The following is a 23,606-nucleotide window of genomic DNA, read 5'->3' on the forward strand; positions in this document are numbered from 1 at the left end:
CATTAATAATAGATTTGCAATCATAAACAAACAGAAAGAAAAACTAAAAAGGCATAATAGAACATACATAGAAAAAGAAAAAAAAGGGAGTGGTAAGAAGTGATGCCAAATACAGACTTAAGAGACAGTTATTGAGTAGGTGTATAGTCAAAAATCATAGGCTAAACAGTATACCAGTAATTATAAGTTAGAAGCGGTGTGCACATGGACCTAACTGTACATTTTAATATATCTATACCAGGGGTGGGGAACCTCAGGCCCGAGGGCCGCATAAGGCCCGCAGAGCCACTTGATCCGGCCCAGCCAGGCTCACCTAACCGAGGGAGATCCAGGTGCCTGCTGTGATTTTGTTACTAGTGGGCGCCTGGCTTCTTCCCCTCAGCAGCAGCTGGAGGCTGGAACTCACTCCTGAGCTCCGGCTTTCAGCTCTGAAAGTGTGTATGTGCAGCTGTGCAGTGCTATGGGAGAGATGTCATGACGTCTCTCCCATAGTTCTGAGGAGCGGCGGACAGGCGGAGTGCAAAGTTCCGGAAGCAGGAGCGGAGCTGGTGAGTATTGTGTTTTTTATCTTTTCTTTTAATGTCTGTGTGTGTGTGTAAGCATCGCTACTAGGGGGCATATCTACTGGGGCATAACAACTGACTGGGGGTATATCTACTGGGGGCAGGCTAATTTTTAAGTGGATAATTTTTGTATGGGCCCCGAAGGATTTTTATAAAATATCCAAATGGCCCTTGGTAGAAAAAAGGTTCCCCACCCCTGATCTATACGATAGAATGGCAGATAACACGTCCAAAACTTCATTGGTCCTCAAAAAATTTAAATGACAAAGGGAAAATTAGAAGGAAGAACTAATCATGACCTTCAATTCGAAAGCTTCCGTGAAGTTATATGGGAGGTGTAATAGTTAGACCAGGATAACCATTTATTCAAATGAGATGTTCGAACTAAAGCCCATAGTTTCCATTTCAAAATTGCGATGGATAGAAGTTATAATTTTGGACAGGTGTGGTCGATCTGTTCTTTTCCAGTATTGGGCTATAACAGCTCTAGTAGCTATGAGTATATGGCCTATAAGATATATATGTTCATTGGGTACAGGGGGAGGGTAATGATGTAAGAATAAGATCTCAGGAAGAGGTGGGAGTAAAGGTGTGTACACACGGTGAGATAAATCTGTAAGATTTTGACTATATAGTCAAAATCTTATGAATAGTTAGTGCATATCTCATGGTGCTAGGCAGCTTGCGATATAGATTCGCTCCCGATGCTCGCTCCCGTGGGGTCGGTATCACAAGGCTAGATAGACTGTGCAGGCAAGTCAATCTTGACTATCTAGTGCACTATCTGGTACAAAGTATAGTCAAAATCGTACATAGACAAAATCTCAAGCACAGATAGTCAAAATCTGTACTTTCTCTTACGTCCTAGAGGATGCTGGGGACTCCGTAAGGACCATGGGGATAGACGGGCTCCGCAGGAGACATGGGCACTAAAAAGAACTTCAGATATGGGTGTGCACTGGCTCCTCCCTCTATGCCCCTCCTCCAGACCTCAGTTTGATACTGTGCCCAGAGGAGACTGGGTGCATTACAGGGAGCTCTCCTGAGTTTCCTGAAAGAAAGTATTTTAGTTAGGTTTTTTATTTTCAGGGAGCCTGCTGGCAACAGGCTCCCTGCATCGTGGGACTGAGGGGAGAGAAGCAGACCTACTTAAATGCTAGGCTCTGCTTCTTATGCTACTGGACACCATTAGCTCCAGAGGGAGTCGGAACACAGGTCTCACCCTGTAGTTAGTCCCAGAGCCGCGCCGCCGTCCTCCTCACAGAGCCGGAAGATAGAAGCCGGGTGAGTATAAGAAGAAAGAAGACTTCAAAGGCGGCAGAAGACTTCAGATCTTCATGAGGTAACGCTGCGCGCCATTGCTCCCAGAACACACACACAGGCACCACAGTAAGGGTGCAGGGCGCAGGGGGGCGCCCTGGGCAGCATTAATATACCTCACATAACACTGGCAAAGTACTTAAATACACTATAAAGGATATAGATTTCAGAATCCCCCGCCAGTATAAAGATTTAGGGCGGGAACGAAGCCCGCCATCGAGGGGCGGAGGTTGTTTCCTCCAGCACTAACCAGCGCCATTTTTTCTCCTCAGCACAAAGAAGCGGCCCCGGACTCTCCCCTGCTGTTAGTTAATACAGAGGGTCAAAACGAGGTGGGGGGGCACATTTATTGGCGCAAATATGTGGTGTTTTACACTTGTAATAAAAAAGCGCTGACAGACTGGGTTTTTTGTCTCAGTATACAGTGGTGCTGGGTGTGTGCTGGCATACTCTCTCTCCGTCTCTCCTCAGGGCCTTATGGTGGGTCAGTCCCCATTATATTAGGTATCCCTGTGTGTGTGGGGATGTCAGTAGTCAGTACGTCTGTGTCGATATGTCTGAGGTGGAAGGCTCATATAGGGAGGAGGCAGAGCAGATGATTGTGGTGTCTCCGTCGGCGCCGCCGACACCTGATTGAATGAATATGTGGAATGTTTTAAATGCTAAGGTGACTATTACAAAGTTTGGACAAAGCTGAGTCCAAGGATTAAAGCAGGGAGTCAATCCATAGCTTTTACTGTGTCACAGGGCCCTTCGGGATCGCAGAACAGTCACTTTTCACAGGTAGTAGACACCAATACAGACACGGATTCTGACTCCAGTGTCGACGGCGATGATGCTAAGTTGCACCCAAGGGTGGCCAAGTGTATTCAATAATGATTGTAGCAATTAAAGATGTTTTGCATATCACTGAGGACCTTTCTGTCTTTGATACAAAGGTCGGCATGTTTAAGGGAAAGAATCCTGAGGTAACTTTTCCCCCATCTCGCGAGCTGATCGCCCTGTTTGATAAAGCTTGGGAAACTCCAGATAAAAAACTGCAGATTCCCCAAAAATAAATAAAAAAAATAAAATAAAAAATATTATGATGTAACCTTTCCACCCAGGACAGATTACGGTGGGAATACTCACCCACGCACTTGTCAGAAAAGGGGGGCGCTACCTACCCCTGATACGGCTGCCCTTAAGAGTCCTGCTGATTGCAGACAGGAAACTACCTTAAAATCAATTTATACATACGGGTGACCTACTAAGGCCGGCAGTAGCGTCGGCATGGGTGGGTTGCGCAATTGCAGCGTGGGCAGATAACTTGTCATCTGACATTGACACCCTAGATAAAGATACCATTTTGGTGACCTTGGGTCACATTAAAGACGCAGCATAATATATGAGAGAAGCTGCGAGTGATATTGGGCTGTTAGGTTCAAGAGCCAATGCCATAGAGATCTCTGTTAGACGGTCCCTGTGGACCTGACAAGGGACAGGTATGCTGTTTAAAAAAAAAAAAAGACTTTGCCTTACAAAGGTGAAGTTTTATGTGGGGAGGTCCTCGCGGATCTGGTAACCTCAGCGACCGCGGGTAAATTAGGTTCCCCCACAGGAAAAGAAAAACGTCAATATCAAATGCAGTCCCTTCGGTCGCATAAATTCCGAAAGGGTCGGGGAGGGAAAAGAACACTAGCTACGGCTATTTCCCAGGGACAAAAGTCCAACCCGTCCTCTACAAGATCCACTACAGGACGCGGGGGCTCTGCTGAGGGAGTCCGCGCCGGTGGGGACACGTCTTCGACTCTTCAGACAAGTCTGGGTTCAGTCGGACTTGGATCCTTGGGCAGTAAAAATTGTATCCCAGGGATGCAAATTAGAATTCGCAGATGTGCCTCCTCACCGATTTTTCAAAATCGGTCTTGCCAGTTTCCTCCTCGGAGAAGGGAAACAGTGGCAGCTACCATACAGAAACTGTATCATCAGTATGTGATTATCAAGGATCCCCTTCTACAGGGGAAGGGGTTTTATTTAAGCCTTTTTTGTGGTCCCGAAACCGGATGGCTCGGTCAGGCCATTCTGAATCTAAAATCCCTGAACCTATATCTGAAAAGGTTCAAATTCGAGATGGAATCTCTCCAGGCAGTGAGCTCCAGCCTGGAAGGGGAGGTTTTTATGGTGTCACTTGACATAAAGGATGCATACCTTCATGTCCCCATTTATCCTCCTCATCAGGCGTACCCAAGATTCGCTGTACAGGATTGTTATTCCCACGTCCGACAAGGTAATGGCGGACACGATGGGCTCCGGCGTAAGCAAGGCGTCACATTTATCCCATACTTGGACGATCTCCTGGTAAAGGCGAGTTCAAGGGGAAAATTACAAAACGTATCTCTCTCCCTGAGAATACTACAACAACACAGCGGGATCCTAAATCTAACAACGTCACAGTTGGTTCCAACTCGACTGCTGTTTTTGGACATGATTCTGGACACAGAAAAACAAAAGGTCTTTCTCCCAGAGGAAAAAGTCCAAGTACTCCAGAACATGGTCAGAGACTAAATGCACTCATTTATTAGGAAGGATGGTGGCGCCTACGAGGCCATTCCACACGGACCTTTCGGTGGGATCTTCTGGACAAGTGGTCAGGGTCCCACCTTCACATACATTGGAGCCCGGTCCTCCCGGGCCAGGGTCTCTATCTCTCTCTCCCCTGTGGTGGCTCCAGAGTGCTCACCTTCTACAGGGTCGCAGGTTCGGCATTCAAGATTGGGTTCTTGTGACCACGGACGCGAGCCTCCGAGGATGGGAAACAGTCACACAGGAGAACAATGTTCAGAAAATATGGTCAGGCCAAGAGGCTTACCTACACATCAATGTGCTGAAATTGAGGGCCATTTGCAACAGCCTCAAACAAGCGGAGAATTTTCTTCGCAATCCTGCCTGTTCTGATCCAGTCAGACAACGCCGCGGCAGTGATGCAGGTGAACCGCCAGGGCGGGACAAAAAGCAGAGCAGAAATGGCAGAAGCCACCAGGATTCTTCGCGGGGCGAAAAAGCATGTAAGCGCTCTGTCAGAAGTCTTCATTACAGAGGACACAATCTCCATCTAGGAGAGTGGGAACTTCATCAGGAAGTCTTTACAGTGGTGACAAGTCATTGAGGACTTCCTCATATAGACATGAGGGCATCACGCCTCAACAGGAAGATTCGGACGTATTGTTCCAGGTCGAGGGACCCTCAGGCAGCGGCGGTGGACGCCCTGGTGACACCGTGGGTGTTCAGTCGGTCTATGTGCTCCCTCCACTTCCTCTCATCTCAAAAATATTGAGAATCATATTACAAACAAGAGTGCAGACGATACTCATTGTTGGCAACGAAGGACCTGATATGCAGATCTTCAGGGACTGCTCTCAGAAGATCCGTGGCCCCTTCCTCACAGGGAGAACCTGCTACTACAGGGGCCGTACGTGTTCCAAAACTTACCACGGTTACGTTTGACGGCATGGCGGTTGAACACCAAATCCTAGCCGAAAAGGGTATTCCAGAGGAGGTCGTTCCTACTCTTATTAAAGCTAGAAAAGATGTTACGGCGAAGCACCATCACCGTATCTGGAGAAAATATGTGTCTTGGTGTGAAGCCAAGGATGTTCCTACTGAGGATTTCCAACTAGGACGTTTTCTCCATTTTCTACAGACAGGAGTGGATATGGGCCTAAAGTTAGGCTCAATTAAGGTGCAGATTTCTGCCTTATCCATATTCTTTCAGAAGGAATTGGCTTCTCTCACGGAAGTCCACACTTTGGTAAAAAGAGCGTTACACATCCAACCTCTTTTTGTGCCCCCAGTGGCACCATGTGACCTTAACGTGGTGTTAATTTTCCTTAAGTCACAATGGTTTGAACCGCTTCAAACAGTTAAATTGAAGTTTCTCACTTGGAAAGTGGTCATGTTATTGGCCTTGGCATCTGCGAGGCGAGTGTCTGAGTTGGCGGCCTGGTCTCACAAGAGCCCCTATCTGATTTTCCATGCGGATCGAGCAGAGTTGAGGACTCGTCCTCAAGGTCTGCCTAAAGTGGTTTAGTTATTGCATGTAAACAAACCTATTGTGGTGCCTGTGGCTACGGGTGACTAGGAGAATTCCAGGCCCCTGGTTGTAGTCAGGGCCTTAAAGTTTTATTTAGCCAGAACGGCTATGGTTGGGAAAACAAATGCACTGTTAGTCCTGTAGGCAGCTAACAGGGTTGGCGCTCCTGCTTCTAAGCAGACTGTTGCTAGCTGGATCGGTAACACGATTCAGCAGGTTAATTTTAATGCTGATTTGCCGGTACCAAATTCAGTAAAGGCCCATTTCACTAGGAAGGTGGGCTCTTCTTGGGCGGATGCCCGAGGTGTCTCGGCATTACAATTTTGCTGAGCACCTACTTGGTCGGGGTCAAACTCCTTTGAAAAATTCTATAAGTTTGATTCCCTGGCTGATGAGGACCTCGTGTTTGCTCAGTCGGTGCTGCAGAGTCATCAGCACTCTCCCGCCCGTTTGGGAGCTTTGGTATAATCCCCATGGTCCTTACGGAGTCCCCAGCATCCTCTAGGACGTAAGAGAAAATACGATTTTAAACCTACCAGTAAATCTTTTTCTCCTAGTCCGTAGAGGATGCTGGGCGCCCGTCCCAATGCGGACTACATCTGCAAGACTTGTATATAGTTTTTGCTTACATAAGGGTTATGTTACAGTTTTGATCAGTCTCGGGCTGATGCTGTTTTGTTTCATACTGTTAACTGGTTCGTATATTCCAAGTTATACGGTGTGGATGGTGTGGGCTGGTATGAATCTTACCCTTAAATTAACAAAAATCCTTTCCTCGTACTGTCCGTCTCCTCTGGGCACAGTTTCTCTAACTGAGGTCTGGAGGAGGGGCATAGAGGGAGGAGCCAGTGAGGGGCATAGAGGAGGGAGCCAGTGCACACCCATATCTGAAGTTCTTTTTAGTGCCCATGTCTCCTGCGGAGCCCGTCTATCCCCATGGTCCTTACGGACTAGGAGAAAAAGATTTACCGGTAGGTTTAAAATCTTATTATCTGTGCTATCTGGGCTCTGGGGGAGTTCAAGGGAAATCGCATAGTCAAAATCGAACATAGCAAGGATCTCACCGTGTGAATACACCATATCACTTTTGTCTCATACTGCTTTTTAAGTGATTAGAGTCACAAATTGTGTAGTACACTGTGGAAGTGTTGATTATTTATCATGTCTAAGAGCGGCAAAGGTGAGGAAGGTACACACACAGCAACACCAACACTCATATGATGTTTGTCTTGCAAAGCTGTATTATCCTCTCAGGATCTGGTTCAGGATGGTTTGTGTGCAAATTGTTTTAGCTTTCACCAGGGATTAATGAAAAATACAAGGCAGATTCAGGTGCAGATGGATCCACCTTGGGCTATGTTTGCACAGACGTTATCCAGCATAGCTGAACGTATAATGCCTCCAACTCCTGTACCAGGGATAGGTTACATTATTAATCCTTACATGCAGCTCCCCACCTATGGTGTATCACTTCCAGCAGCAGCCTCTCAAAAGAAACAAGCTGATAAGACAGTGGTAAGTAAATCTTTATCCTCACAGGCTACACATGATTCAGATGAGGATTCATCGGAAGATACAAGCTCAAAAAATTCTACTTCAGCATACGAAGAGGAGGAGGAAGGTCTCAGCTCAGTGGATATAGCTGAGTTAATTAAAGCAATGAAAGCCATTCTATCCTTAGAGGATTCAGCAGAGCCTGTGTTAAAAATCAAGGCACCTGTGTTTAAACGTCCCAAAACAGTTCAGACCGAGTTTCCAGGGTCAGATCATCTGATGGAAATTATGGAAAAGGCTTGGGCTACGCTTAATAAGAAGTTTTGAATTCCTAAGAAATGGAATTCCAATTATCCTTTTCCAGCTGGGGATTGTTTAAAAAGGGAGGTGGCTCCTAAAGTAGATACACATGTAATTCGATTAGTGCGAAAAACCTACATTACCTTTGCCTTCAACATCATTAAATGATGTCACGGATAGGGGAGTGGATGGTTTTCTAAAAAACATTTTTTCCCTGTCTGGGGCAGTCATAAGGCCAGCCATGGCTTTAGCTTGGATGGCAAAGGCAGTGGCTGCCTGGGCTGATGTATTTGAGGGGGATTTTTCAATAGCTTCTAGAGAGCAAAAATCCCATATAGCTCATATAAAACAGGCTGCAATGTTCTTGGAAGCAGCAGCATTGGATATGGGTACTATTGCCTCCAGGGCATCAGCTTCAACAATAGCTGCTCGCAGAGCAGTTTGGCTACGTACATGGAAAGCCGATTCAGAATCTAAGAAGGTTTTGGAATCTTTGCTCTTCTCTGGAGATATTCTTTTTGGTAAAGAATTGACAGACATTCTGGAGTCAGAAGCAGACTCCAAGCAGGTCAAGTATCCTTACACATACAATTTCAAACCTAAAGTTCAGACTTTTCGGCCCTTTCGGCCTCAAGGAAAAGCTAAAAAGGAAAAAGTGATGGCAAGCAGCCCCAATACAACAAGTCTGGTAAGACTAGAAAGCATTGGGCTACCAGAAGACCGGTTGTGAAAACAGATAAGCTATCAGCCTGATGGTGCAGGAAGCGGTATCTCTAGGTTATGCTTTTGCCTTCAAGAAGCACCCTCCTCGAAGGTTTTTTTGTACCAGCCTGTCTCGGGTAGAGACGAAGGCCAGGGCTTTGTTAGAGGCAGTTAAGAAATTGCTTTACTCAGGAGTAGTCATTCCAGTTTCTCCTGCACAACGAGGACAGGGTTTTTACTCCAACCTGTTTTTAGTTCAGAAGTAGAATGGGTCATTTCTGGCCCATTCTCAATCTCAAAGTACTGAACAAATACATTTGGGTACCTCTGTTACACATGGAGACGTTACGTTCTATCATTTTGGCAATGGAGCCAGGGGATTATATGGTATTCCTGGATATACAGGATGCTTACCTACATGTTCCTATAGCACTGTCCAATCAGTGCTATCTCAGGTTCGCTATCCTCTAACAGCATTTTCAGTTCCAGGCCCTACCTTTTGGGTTAGCCACAGCTCCCAGAGGATTTACCAATATTATGGTGGTAATGGCAGCTTATCTCCGGCAGCAGGGGATAAGAATATTTCCATACCTCAACGATCTTTTCATCCTGGCACGGACGCAGGAATTGCTCTTATGTCATCTGCAACAGACAATAACGTGTCTGCAGAACCACGGGTGATCATAAATTGGGCAAAATTGTCTCTGGTTCCGTCACAACGGATGACTCACTTGGGGGCTGTACTGGGTCCAAGTTTTCAGAGAGTAATTTTACCTCTGAACAAGATATCTAAGGTTCAGTCAAGGAATCAGGACTGGTTACACAGTCAAAAGGTATCCATTCACGCAGCAATGTGCGTGATGGGTCTGATGGTGTCAACATTCGACACGGTGGAATATGCACAATTCCACTCGAGGCCTCTGCAGCGTCTGATTCTTGCCAAATGGAATGGGTTTCATCAGACGATAAAAACACAGACTATGGTATGATAGAAGTAGGAATGTCATTAGCCTGGTGGCAACAGACATCCCATCTGGACAAGGGGAGACCCTTTTGGATATCAAATTGGGAAATTCTGACGACAGACGCCAGTCTCCAGGGCTGGGGAGCAGTGTCAGGAAGGTTGTGTTTTCAGGGGCAGTGGACCAAGGAAGAAAGTTGCCTGCCAATAAATATATTGGAAATTCGGGCCATATACATGGCACTGATTCAGACAGAGCCCATTCGCTTGCCTGAATAGCGTGTCGACTGAGAAAGTCCGCTTCCCAGTTTAGGAAACCCGGAACGAACACTGCGGACAAGGCTGGATGATGAAGATCTGCCCACTTTAGTATGTGACTTACCTCCTTCCTCGTTTTTTGGCTGCAAGTTCCTCCCTGATGGTTGAGATCCACTCGGACAATGCATAATGCACTGGACAATGCATTCCTCAAACTACAGGGAGGAACTCGCAGCTGAAAAGCGATGAAGGAGGTAAGTCACATACTAAAGTGGGCAGAACTTCATCATCCGGCCTGGTCCTCCGTGTTCGTTCCGGGAGTCCTAAACTGGGAAGCGGACTTTCTCGGTCTACATGCCATTCAGGCAAGCGAATGGGCTCTACACCCGGAGGGTCTTCCAGACTCTAGTAGACAAGTGGGGATTGCCAGAGATAGATCTCATGGCGTCCCATCTGAACAACAAAGTGCTTGCATACGGGTCAAGAACAAAGGATCCCAGAGTGATCTTTGTGGATGCCCTGTCGGTGAGATGGGATTTTTATCTGGCTTATGTGTTTCCAACAATCACCCTATTACCCAGGGTGGTGAGAAAGATAAAGCAAGGAAAGAATGCCGTGATACTAATAGCTCCGGCTTGGCCCAGAAGACATTGGTACACAGATCTGCAGAGGATGTCGATGGATCTTCCACTTCTGCTGCCTCAACGTCCAGATCTACTGATGCAGGGTCCTTGTTATCACAGACATATGGATTGACTGTCTTTGACGTCGTGGCTCTTGAAACCTCCATCCTGAAGTCAAGAGGAGTCTCACAACAAGTACTTCAAATTATGCTCAGAGCAAGGAATCCTTCCTCAGCTCACATTTATCACCGAATATGGCAAACCTATATTCATTGGTGCAGTGAATGGAATATGGAACCTAAATCTTTCAGAGTTTCCATGGTCTTAGCATTCCTTCAGGCAGGAATGGATAAAGATTTGAAGGTGGCTTCCTTGAGAGTGCAAGTCTCGGCATTGACTGTATGGTTCCAAAAGAAAATTGCCAATTTACAGGATGTGCATACTTTTTTTCCCAGGGAATGCTGCGCATTCAACCTCCTTTTGTTCCTCCTACAGTGCCTTGGGACTTAAGGCTAGTCCTGAAAGCCCTTCAAGTTGCCCCGTTTGAACCACTTACTAAAGTGGATCATAAATGGTTGACAGCTAAAGTTCTCTTTCTACTGGCTATGGTGTCGGCTAGACGAGTATCAGATTTAGGGGCATGATCATGTCATTCCCCATTTCTGATTTTTTTATCCAGATAAAGCAGTTCTCAGAACTAGATCTGGGTATCTTCTGAAGGTGGTGTCTAAATTCCACCTTAATGAAGAAATTGTAGTCCTGGCTTTCCAGGTACCGGGACTTTCTGCGGGAGATGCATCGCTGGACGTGGTCCGTGCATTAAGGATCTACGTGGATCGTACCAGTGCCATCAGAAAGACAGATTCTCTCTTCATTCTCTACAGATTTCACAAGAGAGGATGGCCTGCTGATAAGCAGACACTGGCAAGATGGCTTCGGATGACTATTTCAGAAGCATATTCTACGGCTGATCTCCCTGTTTCCGGCTAATGTCTCTGCTCACTCTACACGCAAGGTAGGTCCATCACGGGCAGCACAACGTGGTGCTTCAGCAGAACAGATATGTAAGGCAGCCACATGGTCTTCCATTAACACATTCATTAGACATTATGCCTTTGCCTCTCATGACGCTGCATTCGGGCGAAGGATTCTCCTGTCCAATCAGGAGCGTCCCCACCACTAAATTGCTTTGGGAAATCCCACTGTTATCTTGTGGATAACCTGTGGACCCTGCCGGAGAAATATACGTTATGGTAAGAACTTACCGTTGATAACGGTATTTCTCCTAAGAACACAGGGTTCCCACCCTGACGCACCTGATTTGAGGATCCTTTTACTCACTAACCTTTTCCTTCTTGTACGGAAGGGTGTGCATGCGCCTGATTAGGGCAATCTATGATGCTCCTGCCTTGAGCTTTGGAATACAACCGATTTGCCTGAGCAAGGAGGCGGGGGATATATGGATGGGCACGTTGCATGCTAGAAGGCCAGAAAAGCTTTGACCGATTGGTGCAAATCCGCTGTTGCTTCATCATATCCCATTGTTATCCTGTGGACTTATTAGAAATACCATAACGTATATTTTCCTATATAAGAGTTCAACTTGGGACCTACTACTGCAACTGGAAGATGACACCACACAAGCCAACAGAAGTCATCTCTCCATTGCACGGTTCAAAGTGCACTATTGGGTTAGCCACTTTATAGTACAAGTGGTCAATACAAGTAACATCTGGAAAAGCCTAGGGAAAATGGTGCATCAATCTCTCAATATTTACATTAGCCAAGTACAGAAAGTAAAAAATAAACAAAAAAGGTGGCTAGTGTACAATTAAGATAAATGGGTAGTCTATTACCTTCCAAGGGAGCTTGACATTCACCTTTAACCCGATGTCCATCCCCACAGTCAACTGCTCGCCGTAAAGAAAGACTCCCTGCTCTTTCATCCGACCGTGAATGTTTAGGCGAATTACATTTCTTGCTGGTTGCTGCAAAAAAAAAAAAAAAATTCTAGAACAATGGTGAAACACACAAACTTTAATTTGAAACCATATACTTTTAAGTTTAATAGGTTTTATATCAGTTTTAGTATTTCCAAGGGATGATAGAAAACTCAAATGTCTGATTCACTTTACTTTGATGATTATTTTGGATTTAAGCCAAGGACAGCTACAACATAAATAAAAAATATAAATATGCGAAGGATAGATGGGCAATTCACCAAGCTTACAATAAGAGGCTTATTAACTAAGACAGAAATGTGTTTTTACAGGTGAGTCTTCAATTACCAGCTATTAAACTTTTTTTTTTATGGGGTATCCAATTAGATCTCCTGTAAAAAAAAACTTTTTCGGGGTATACACACACAGGTACAGTAAAACCTGTGTGTTTTGCCACCGCAAACCCGAAAAGCCAGCACTTATATGGGATTTTGCTTCCGATAGCCCCCGGCGAAGCAATTCCGCGGTGGATACCGCTCAAAACAGTCAACATGTAGAACGCACAAGATATGTAGCATACAAATGGACTACACAATCACTTTGTAAGTGTAATAAGTGTGGAATTCATTGTCAGAGAATGTAACACAGCCTAATATACAAAATAACTTTAATGTTGCCAACTACAACCTTAATACACTCGAGAAGTCATGCCGAACATGGAATTTCATAGAAATGTATGAAACCTTTTTACATAACATCTCTTTGGTAACTCTAATAACTTCCATAGCCCAACTATGCAAACACCACCAAACTAATTTCACTTGGACACATTTCTGAGGGTCACAAGAAGACCAACAAAAAAATCTCAGTACCTGACTGCACCATTGCCTTCAGTTTTTCTTCTAGGCTTGATTTCTCACTTGAGGCCTCTATGACCCTTTGCCATTTAGCAGAGGTGTCATCGCTGCATATTTCTGTTATGTATAAAAGGTGTCATTGCTGCATATTTCTGCGATGTATAAAATTATCTTGATGGAACTGTTGCTCCAATAATAATCCATTCCAGTGAAGAGTGAGAGAGTAATGTGATCATTTATGGGGGAATCCAAAGAAACAAATGAACACATGGGGGAGGGGGGGGGGGGGGCACTACACCTTAAAACAAGTAAAATGCTAATAGGTATCGCAACACTAGAAACAATTTCTAGCACCAAAGCCCTTTGCATGCGGGTCATTCCACATAAAAAAAAAATGTTACCTTCGGTTTGCTAATGTAATGAGACATTACGGCTGACTACAAATCTTGAACTTTTCGTATTAATCTCCTGTAATTTGAGCTATAAGGGTTTAAAAATATCAAAATCCTATTCAGGATTGAGATATTTAAATAAAAAAATAAAAAATTGTGCAAAACATAACAGGCTTTAATTTGATATACAATTCTGATTTATCTTTATATTAGTGCAAACAAAAAAAAACCCTAGTTCTTTAAAAACTGATAATTTAAGTAATAGTATAAATCAGAATAAATTGTTTTGACAAATTTAAAAGCAGGAAGTAAAGGGCTCTGGTGTTAATAGGGACCAGGCCTTGCATGCATTTGAATATTAAAAATAATTTAGTACGGTTATTTATTTATTTTTTCAATTTCATAGAAACAAATTCCCAATTTATAATGTCATGCACCCTTAAATGTTGCTGTATTCAAAATAGAAAACAGTTAATGAAACAAATTTCTGGAAGAAAAAAAAAACACTGCTAAGATTAACAAAGGCCAACAAACATTTGAAAAAGGTTTACATTTGAAATAGAGCAAAATCAGAAATATTTACATACAAAATAAACATAACTTAATATAGAAGATTCCATTGAGAACACAACTTGAAATTTCATATGGACAATCTTTTCACAACAAGAAATACAAAGTTTTAAAACAAATTTAAACCATTTGTTTTTTTAATCTGTATTCAACTAGATAGTTAGGTTCTAATCTCAAACCTGGCTAAAGAAAATTAGTTTTTGTGTAATGCCAAACTTTGTGGATGTTTGACATTTTGAAAACATTATAACTCAAACTACTTCAGATGAAAAAATATATATATTTGAGACACGATAGATTTAAATATGCACAGAGTATAAAAATATATGTTAAGGTAACTTGCGTTAGATTACTTCACATTAAATGACGCAGGCTTTAATATATGTAAAATACATTTATTAGATGTTAGGATGACCCTAAGCTAAATATCCCAGAATCTGAGCAGCCACTACATAAAGCTGGTCTCTCACATCTTGGCTCTAAAAAAAATGTCTGATTACAAAGTACCAGAAGCTGTCTGAATCCCCATGTCTCATACCTTAACATTTTACATCGCACACCAGTGTTCCCCACCCAGATATTTTTTCCAGCCGAATGGTGGGAGACTGAACACTCCAATATATGTGGAAGAGTACATTAAATTTGTGCAGATATAATGTGCAGTAGCATAGATGTGTTATTTTGTTCTCCCTGCTTCAAGTCCGTGAAAAGGATTAGTTGCTATGAGCAATATTCCACTCTTTAGAAGGCTTGAAAGATTGCCCCACCAGTCCCTAAATAATTTGAATAGTGAGTCATCAACTATATAGTAGTGGAATAATGTACAGATCTGTGAGAGGACCGAGAAATAGTACGGCACCACTGATCTCATCTGTATTTGCACTTTAAGCCATGAGCATAGAGAGAGCATGTCTGCACAGAAGAATTCCTGCTGCTTTAATGCTATGTCACACTGAGTGATAGGGACTGATTAAAAAGTAGGATGGATAGAGAGTTGGAGGGAATTAATGAAAAGTGGGATAAACAGTGAGTGCGAGGGAGCTAGTGAGTAGTGATAACTGGTACCTGCTGCCAATCATGGACATTGGAGCAGATTGACAGCTGGGTGGTTTGAGAAAAATCATGGTGGAATCGTGGTGCAACAGTGACAAAGGGCCTATGGAGAACACTGCATACTTAGAAAAACAATTCCACATTACCAAATGTGAAAAATAAAATACAGTGTTTTAACCTTTTGGACTCGGTGGTTTCTTCAAGAATGGCCAGTGTGCCAATAAGATTCTCAAAATGCAAATAAAAATAAGATTTTACTCACCGGTAAATCTATTTCTCGTAGTCCGTAGTGGATGCTGGGGACTCCGTAAGGACCATGGGGAATAGACGGGCTCCGCAGGAGACAGGGCACTTTAAGAAAGAATTAGGATACTGGTGTGCACTGGCTCCTCCCTCTATGTCCCTCCTCCAGACCTCAGTTAAGGAAACTGTGCGCGGAAGAGCTGACAGTACAAGGAAAGGATTTTGGAATCCAGGGTAAGACTCATACCAGCCACACCAATCACACCGTATAACTCGTGATAAACTTACCCAGTTAACAGCATGAACAACAACAGAGCATCAGATAACCCTGATGTAACCATAACATAACCCTTATTTAAGCAATAACTATATACAAGTATTGCAGAAGAAGTCCGCACTTGGGACGGGCGCCCAGCATCCACTACGGACTACGAGAAATAGATTTACCGGTAAGTAAAATCTTATTTTCTCTAACGTCCTAGTGGATGCTGGGGACTCCGTAAGGACCATGGGGATTATACCAAAGCTCCCAAACGGGTGGGAGAGTGCAGATGACTCTGCAGCACCGAATGAGCAAACACAAGGTCCTCCTCAGCCAGGGTATCAAACTTGTAGAACTTTGCAAAGGTGTTTGAACCTGACCAAGTAGCCGCTCGGCACAGCTGTAATGCCGAGACCCCTCGGGCAGCCGCCCAAGAAGAGCCCACCTTCCTTGTGGAGTGGGCTTTTACTGATTTTGGAAGCGGCAAGCCAGCCGCAGAATGAGCCTGCTGAATCGTGTTACAGATCCAGCGAGCAATAGTTTGCTTTGAAGCAGCAGCACCCAGCTTGTTGGATGCATACAGGATAAACAGCGACTCAGTTTTCCTGACTCTAGCCGTTCTGTCTACATAAACTTTCAAAGCCCTGACTACATCTAGTAACTCGGAATCCTCCAAGTCACGAGTAGCCACAGGCACCACAATAGGTTGGTTCATATGAAAAGATGACACCACTTTTGGCAGAAATTGTGGACGAGTCCGCAATTCTGCCCTGTCCATATGGAAAACCAGATAGGGGCTTTTATGTGACAAAGCCGCCAATTCTGACACACGCCTAGCCGAAGCCAAGGCTAATAGCATGACCACCTTCCACGTGAGATATTTTAACTCCACGGTTTTAAGTGGCTCAAACCAGTGTGATTTCAGGAAACTCAACACCACGTTAAGATCCCAAGGTGCCACTGGAGGCACAAACGGGGGCTGAATATGCAGCACTCCCTTTACAAATGTCTGAACTTCAGGAAGAGAAGCCAGTTCTTTTTTAAAGAAAATGGATAGGGCCGAAATCTGGACCTTAATGGACCCCAATTTTAGGCCCAAAGTCACTCCCGACTGTAGGAAGTGAAGGAAACGGCCCAGCTGGAATTCCTCTGTAGGGGCATTCCTGGCCTCACACCAAGCAACATATTTTCGCCATATACGGTGATAATGTTTAGCCGTCACATCCTTCCTAGCCTTTATTAGCGTAGGAATAACCTCATCCGGAATCCCTTTTTCTGCTAGGTTTCGGCGTTCAACCGCCATGCCGTCAAACGCAGCCGCGGTAAGTCTTGGAACAGACAGGGCCCCTGCTGCAACAGATCCTGCCTTAGAGGCAGAGGCCATGGGTACTCTGTGAGCATTTCTTGCAGCTCTGGATACCAAGTCCTTCTTGGCCAATCCGGAAAAATGAGTATTGTTCTCACTCCTCTTTTTCTTATGATTCTCAGCACCTTGGGTATGAGAGGAAGAGGAGGAAACACATAAACCGACTGGAACACCCACGGTGTCACCAGTGCGTCTACAGCTATCGCCTGAGGGTCTCTTGACCTGGCGCAATACCTCTGTAGCTTTTTGTTGAGGCGGGATGCCATCATGTCCACCTGTGGCAGTTCCCATCTCCTTGCAATCTGCGTGAAGACTTCCTGATGAAGTCCCCACTCTCCCGGGTGGAGGTCGTGCCTGCTGAGGAAGTCTGCTTCCCAGTTGTCCACTCCCGGAATGAACACTGCTGACAGTGCTCGTACGTGATTCTCCGCCCATCGAAGAATTCTGGTGGCTTCCGCCATCGCCACCCTGCTCCTTGTGCCGCCTTGGCGGTTTACATGAGCCACTGCGGTGATGTTGTCTGATTGAATCAGCACCGATTGGTCGCGAAGCAGGGTCTCCGCTTGACTTAGGGCGTTGTATATGGCCCTTAGTTCCAGGATATTGATGTGAAGGCAAGTCTCCTGACTTGACCACAGACCCTGGAAATGTATTCCCTGTGTGACTGCCCCCCACCCTCAGAGGCTTGCATCCGTGGTCACCAGGACCCAGTCCTAAATGCCGAATCTGCGGCCCTCGAGAAGGTGAGCACTCTGAAGCCACCACAGAAGAGACACCCTGGCCCTGGGGGATAGGGTAATCAGCCGATGCATCTGTAGATGCGATCCGGACCACTTGTCCAACAGATCCCACTGAAAGGTCCTAGCATGGAACCTGACGAAGGGAATGGCCTCGTATGACGCCACCATCTTTCCCAGGACTCTCGTGCAGTGATGCACCGACACCTGTTTTGGTTTTAATAGGTCTCTGACCAGTGTCATGAGTTCCTGCACCTTCTCCGTCGGGAGAAAAACCTTCTTCTGGTCTGTGTCCAGAATCATGCCCAGGAAGGGCAGATGCGTCGTAGGAATCAGCTGCGACTTTGGAATATTCAGAATCCAGCCGTGCTGTTGTAACACTTCCCGAGAGCGTGCTACACTGATCAGCAACTGCTCTCTGGACCTCGCCTTTATGAGGAGATCGTCCAAGTATGGGATAATTGTGACGCCTTGCTTTCGCAGGAGCACCATCATTTCTGCCATTACCTTGGTAAATATTCTCGGTGACGTGGACAGACCAAACGGCAACGTCTGGAATTGGTAATTACAATCCTGTACCACAAATCTGAGGTACTCCTGATGAGGTGGATAAATGGGGACATGAAGGTAAGCATCCTTTATGTCCAGAGACACCATAAAATCCCCCTCCTCCAGGCTTGCGATGACCGCTCTGAGCGATTCCATCTTGAACTTGAACCCTTTCAGGTATATGTTCAGGGATTTTAAATTCAATATGGGTCTGACCGAACTGTCCGGTTTCGGTACCACAAACATTGTCGAATAGTAAACCCTTCCCTGTTGAAGGCGGGGTACCTTTACCACCACCTGCTGGAGATACAATTTGTGAATTGCAGTTAACACTATTTCCCTCTCTATGGGGGAAGCTGGCAGGGCCGATTTGAGGTAACGGTGAGGGGGCATCACTTCGAATTCCAGCTTGTATCCCTGAGACACAATCTCTATAGCCCAGGGATCCACCTGAAAGTGAACCCACTTGTGGCTGAAATTTCGGAGACGCGCCCCCACCGGGCCTGGCTCCGCCTGTTGAGCCCCAGCGTCATGCAGTGGATTTAGTGGAAGCCGGGGAGGACTTCTGTTCCTGGGAACTAGCTGTATTGTGCAGCTTCTTTCCTCTACCCCTGCCTCTGGCAAGAAAGGATGCACCTCGTACTTTCTTGCCTCTTTGTGATCGAAAGGACTGCATTTGGTAATACGGTGCTTTCTTAGGTTGTGAGGGAATATATGGCAAAAAAGTTGACTTTCCAGCCGTAGCTGTGGAGACCAGGTCAGAGAGACCGTCCCCAAACAATTCCTCACCCTTATAAGGTAAAAACCTCCATGTGCCTTTTTGAGTCGGCATCGCCTGTCCATTGCCGAGTCCACAGGACCCTTCTGGCAGAAATCGACATAGCATTTATTCTATAGCCCAGTAGGCTAATGTCTCTTTGGGCATCTCTCATATATAGGACAGCGTCTTTTATATGCCCCAGGGTCAGTATTATAGTATCCTTGTCCAAGGTATCAAGTTCCTCAGATAAAGTATCTGTCCATGCTGCTACAGCACTACACATCCAGGCCGACGCAATTGCCGGCCTTAGCAGGGTACCTGAATGTGCATAAATGGATTTCAGGATACCCTCCTGCTTTCTATTTGCAGCATCTTTTAGGGTGGCCGTATCCTGTGACGGCAGGGCCACCCTCTTGGATAAGCGTGTTAAAGCTTTGTCTACCCTAGGGGAGGATTCCCAGCGTAACCTGTCCGTTGGCGGGAAAGGATACGCCATAAGCTTCCGTTTGGAAATCTGCAGTTTCCTATCTGGAGATTCCCAAGCCTTTTCACATAACTCATTTAACTCATGTGAAGGGGGAAAGGTCACCTCTTGCCTTTTTCCCCCATACATATAAACCCTCTTGTCAGGGACTGGGGTTTCCTCTGAAATGTGTAACACATCTTTCATTGCTATAATCATGTAGCGAATGGCTTTAGCCATTTTAGGCTGTAACTTTGCATCATCGCCATCGACACTGGAGTCCGAATCCGTGTCGATATCTGTATCAACAATTTGGTATAGTGGGCGCTTCTGAGACCCTGACGGCCTCTGCGCTGTAGGATCAGGCATGGGTTGAGACCCTGACTGTCCCAAGGCTTCAGCTTTATCCAACCTTTTATGCAAGGAATTTACATTATCATTTAAAACCTTCCACATATCCATCCAATCGGGTGTCGGTGGCGACCCCACATTCATTTGTACCCGCTCTGTTTCCACATAGCCTTCCTCGTCAAACATGCCGACACAAGCGTACCGACACACCACACACACAGGGGATGCTCTATTTGAAGACAGTTCCCCCACAAGGCCTTTTGGAGAGACAGAGAGAGAGTATGCCAGCACACACCCCAGCGCTTAATGACCCAGGAATCACACAGTAACTTAGTGTTAACCCAGTAGCTGCTGTATATCAGTTTTTGCGCCAAATTTATGTGCCCCCCCTCTCTTTTCACCCTCTTTCTACCGTGATTCTGCAGGGGAGAGCCTGGAGAGCTTCCTCTCAGCGGAGCTGTGGAGAGAAAATGGCACTGGTGAGTGCTGAGGAAGAAGCCCCGCCCCCTCAGCAGCGGGCTTCTGTCCCGCGTTTTGTGTGTAAAATAATGGCGGGGGCTCATGCATATATACAGTGCCCAACTGTATATATGCTGCTTTTTGCCATGAGGTTTCCAATTGCTGCCCAGGGCGCCCCCCCCCCTGCGCCCTGCACCCTACAGTGACCGGAGTGTGTGGGTTTAGTGTGGGAGCAATGGCGCACAGCTGCAGTGCTGTGCGCTACGTCAGATGAAGACTGGAGTCTTCTGCCGCCGATTTCGAAGTCTTCTTGCTTCTCACGCCGGCATCTGTCTTCTGGCTCTGCGAGGGGGACGGCGGCGCGGCTCCGGGATCGGACGACTGTTCCTGTGTACGATCCCTCTGGAGCTATTGGTGTCCAGTAGCCTAAGAAGCAGGACCTATCTTCTAGTGAGTAGGGCTGCTTCTCTCCCCTCAGCCCCACGTAGCAGAGAGTCTGTTGCCAGCAGATCTCTCTGAAAATAAAAAATCCTAACAAAATACTTTTTTTTAGCAAGCTCAGGAGAGCTCACTAAGGTGCACCCTGCTCGTCCGGGCACAGATTCAAACTGAGGTCTGGAGGAGGGACATAGAGGGAGGAGCCAATGCACACCAGTATCCTAATTCTTTCTTAAAGTGCCCTGTCTCCTGCGGAGCCCGTCTATTCCCCATGGTCCTTACGAAGTCCCCAGCATCCACTAGGGCGTTAGAGAAAAGCAAAAGACATCTCCACCCTTGTTAGTAACTGGTGTTCCATCTCTTCACCTCTATCGCATAATACCAGAACTTCAACACCTCTACTTGCCTGCTTTCTGTGTTTTCCTATAATACCCTATTTCCAGTTAGTTATACATGCTTATTAAAGCCTTTTCTTTATCCTGATACACATATTGTAAAATGACTATTAAAATCTCTGAAATTATATAAAATTACCTTACAAATTTCTGCACATAATTTCGATTTGTTGCCTGCATAATATAAAACAAACACCCCTTCCCAAAATTGGCAGAGTGTATGAGATCTGAAGGTAATTAGTCACTATGAGGTTTTTGCATCATATATCCAGCCAGTGGCGGAAGTCCCGAAGACAGTTGCCACCGGGCACCAGTTCTGAAGGGGGCATCCTGACCTCCTCCATAGTCTCTGGTCCACTCAGGACTGTTACACTGGGACGTATGCAGATGCCTAGCAACAGCAACAGTACAGCGCTGATGACATCCTAGAGGAGAGAAGAGGGGAGGTAAGGAATCTCCTCTGGCTAGGAAACACCTGCCCCGCCTTCTATCTTTCTGATTGGCTGCCAGCTGCTTTCTCTAACCCTCCACCAGGAATGTCTGCAAAGAGGACTCACTCACACTTTCGCTGCTCTCAGGAACTGGAGTTTAACTTTGGGGTGTGCGTAGGGTTGAGTTGAGCACAGAGATAGCGCTCATTAGCAGCATCACACTACAGGCAGCAACTAATGTAATAGTATTATGGAGCTAAACAACACTCCCGGAGAGTGAGGGTGTGGGGGGCACAACAGCATTACCTGTCAATACTTTGATGTTTAGCTACTGTGCACGTGCAGCCAATTTCACAGTCCACACAGGAAACTGAAACAGACTCCTCTCCCCCAGATGAAGAGAGCAGATCACATGGTCGTGACCAGCAAAGGGCCTGCAACCCACTTAGATCTACTTCTAGCATCTATACTGTGCTCAGTGAGCCAAGTACATCAACCAAACTGTAAGCTCTTATTTCTATAGTATGGACGATTGAGAGTCTCTGCATTCATTAGACACACAATATTAATATTCTGTGCCAAGGTACTGTTAAAGTGCTTTATATAGCATCAATCAGCGTTAACATGATGACATACAGTGACTATCAAAGCACAGCAAAATCTTTCATGCTTTCTACTACTATTTTGCCCCAGTGACAACATGGGTAAACATACAGGGGAGGCAGTCAAGATACCGGCAGTCGAAATGCCGACGACGGCATCTCGCCATGTATAGAAAGGCCAGCAGCATGATACCAAACGCCGGAATACCCATTGATCCCCCACCATAGTTTTACACTGGCAAGATAGGGGGGTGGGGAGATGTTAAGGTAGGCACCCCACGGGAGGGTTAGGCTTAGGCTGCGGGGAGGGGGGAGGGGAATCAGGGTTAGGAGTTAGGTCACCTTTTATGCAGCTGTCTGGATTTTAAACTATGGGATGTCGCTGTCGGTATTACACATGAAAACTTAAGTTTGGGTAAACTAATAATTCTCACTAAGACTCCCACATCCACTGTATACATTCTGCTGTGTCCTAAACGCCCAACAGACCTTGCAAAATCATCCAGCCTAACTTAACATAAAAAAAGTAAAAAAAACGCACAATCTACACCAAACTTTTTTACTCTCCAAAATGCATTTGTTAAATTAAATCCCTACCAAAAAATAAAATGTATTTAAAATGCAGTGTCAACGCACCTTATAAATTGTTATAGAATGAAATAGATCTCTGTATATTTTCTATTTGTTTAAAGTTCATTTATATAAAAAATATATTTTCAGAAAATCAATTGAAAACGGCAATAGAATAAAATAAAATGATGTAATGCACCTACATGATTGTATTTGATGTTAAGTATCCTTTGAAGCCACAAAAACTGGAATTTCAATGTGCACAGAAACACGCTTACAGTAATTGGGCATCAATTCTGCCTTTTATTGGATGAGACAAACACTGTAGCCAAGACAAATGTTAAAAATGGCTTAAAAAGTCTGTTGTCACTAGCAACTCAATTTTGATATATGAAAAACGCAGGAGTCTTCTTTGTGAACGCTAAAAGCCAACTGTTCATTTTAAGAAATTATTATCCTTCTGACAAAAAGGAATTACAGTAATATGAAGTATTTAAAGTTGACATTTATACGAACTTTAGATTTTAAACATGCTAACTGGAAAAATCTAAAAAGAAGAATAGAATACATCTTCATACACAATTGTCTTACTGCTAAATACTGTTAAATGTCTAGGTGAATAAAAAGAATTTGTTGCAGTATAGAGTAAATGAACACAATATAAAAAAAAAAAAGTGTTCAAGAAAGTATTTTGGCTTTCCGGAGAAAACCTGTGGAAGCTCACTGGACTTTTTAAATTAAGAGTAAATATTTCGGCTTTTAACCTCACAAACAAAATGTCACATCCTATTTTACATTACAATGCACATTCAGTGACAGAACCAGATCACTTTGTAAGGGATCTATGCTCCCTGAAATAGGTCTGGCTGGACCTC

At 45.0% G+C, this 23,606-nt stretch overlaps 1 protein-coding gene across 5 annotated transcripts in view; it reads right to left on the bottom strand.

Moving 5' to 3' along the window:
* TRIM37 (tripartite motif containing 37) overlaps positions 1–23,606 on the bottom strand; it is a 436,939-nt gene that overhangs the window by 38,770 nt on the left and 374,563 nt on the right. For all 5 annotated transcript variants that reach the window (XM_063953906.1, XM_063953907.1, XM_063953909.1 and 2 more), the window contains one exon: positions 12,150–12,281. In XM_063953906.1, coding sequence (XP_063809976.1) covers positions 12,150–12,281 — 132 coding nt within the window. The remainder of the gene's footprint in view (positions 1–12,149; positions 12,282–23,606) is intronic.

This window comes from Pseudophryne corroboree, chromosome 2 (assembly GCF_028390025.1).
Source record: "Pseudophryne corroboree isolate aPseCor3 chromosome 2, aPseCor3.hap2, whole genome shotgun sequence".
In the NCBI taxonomy this organism is placed as follows: domain Eukaryota; kingdom Metazoa; phylum Chordata; class Amphibia; order Anura; family Myobatrachidae; genus Pseudophryne; species Pseudophryne corroboree.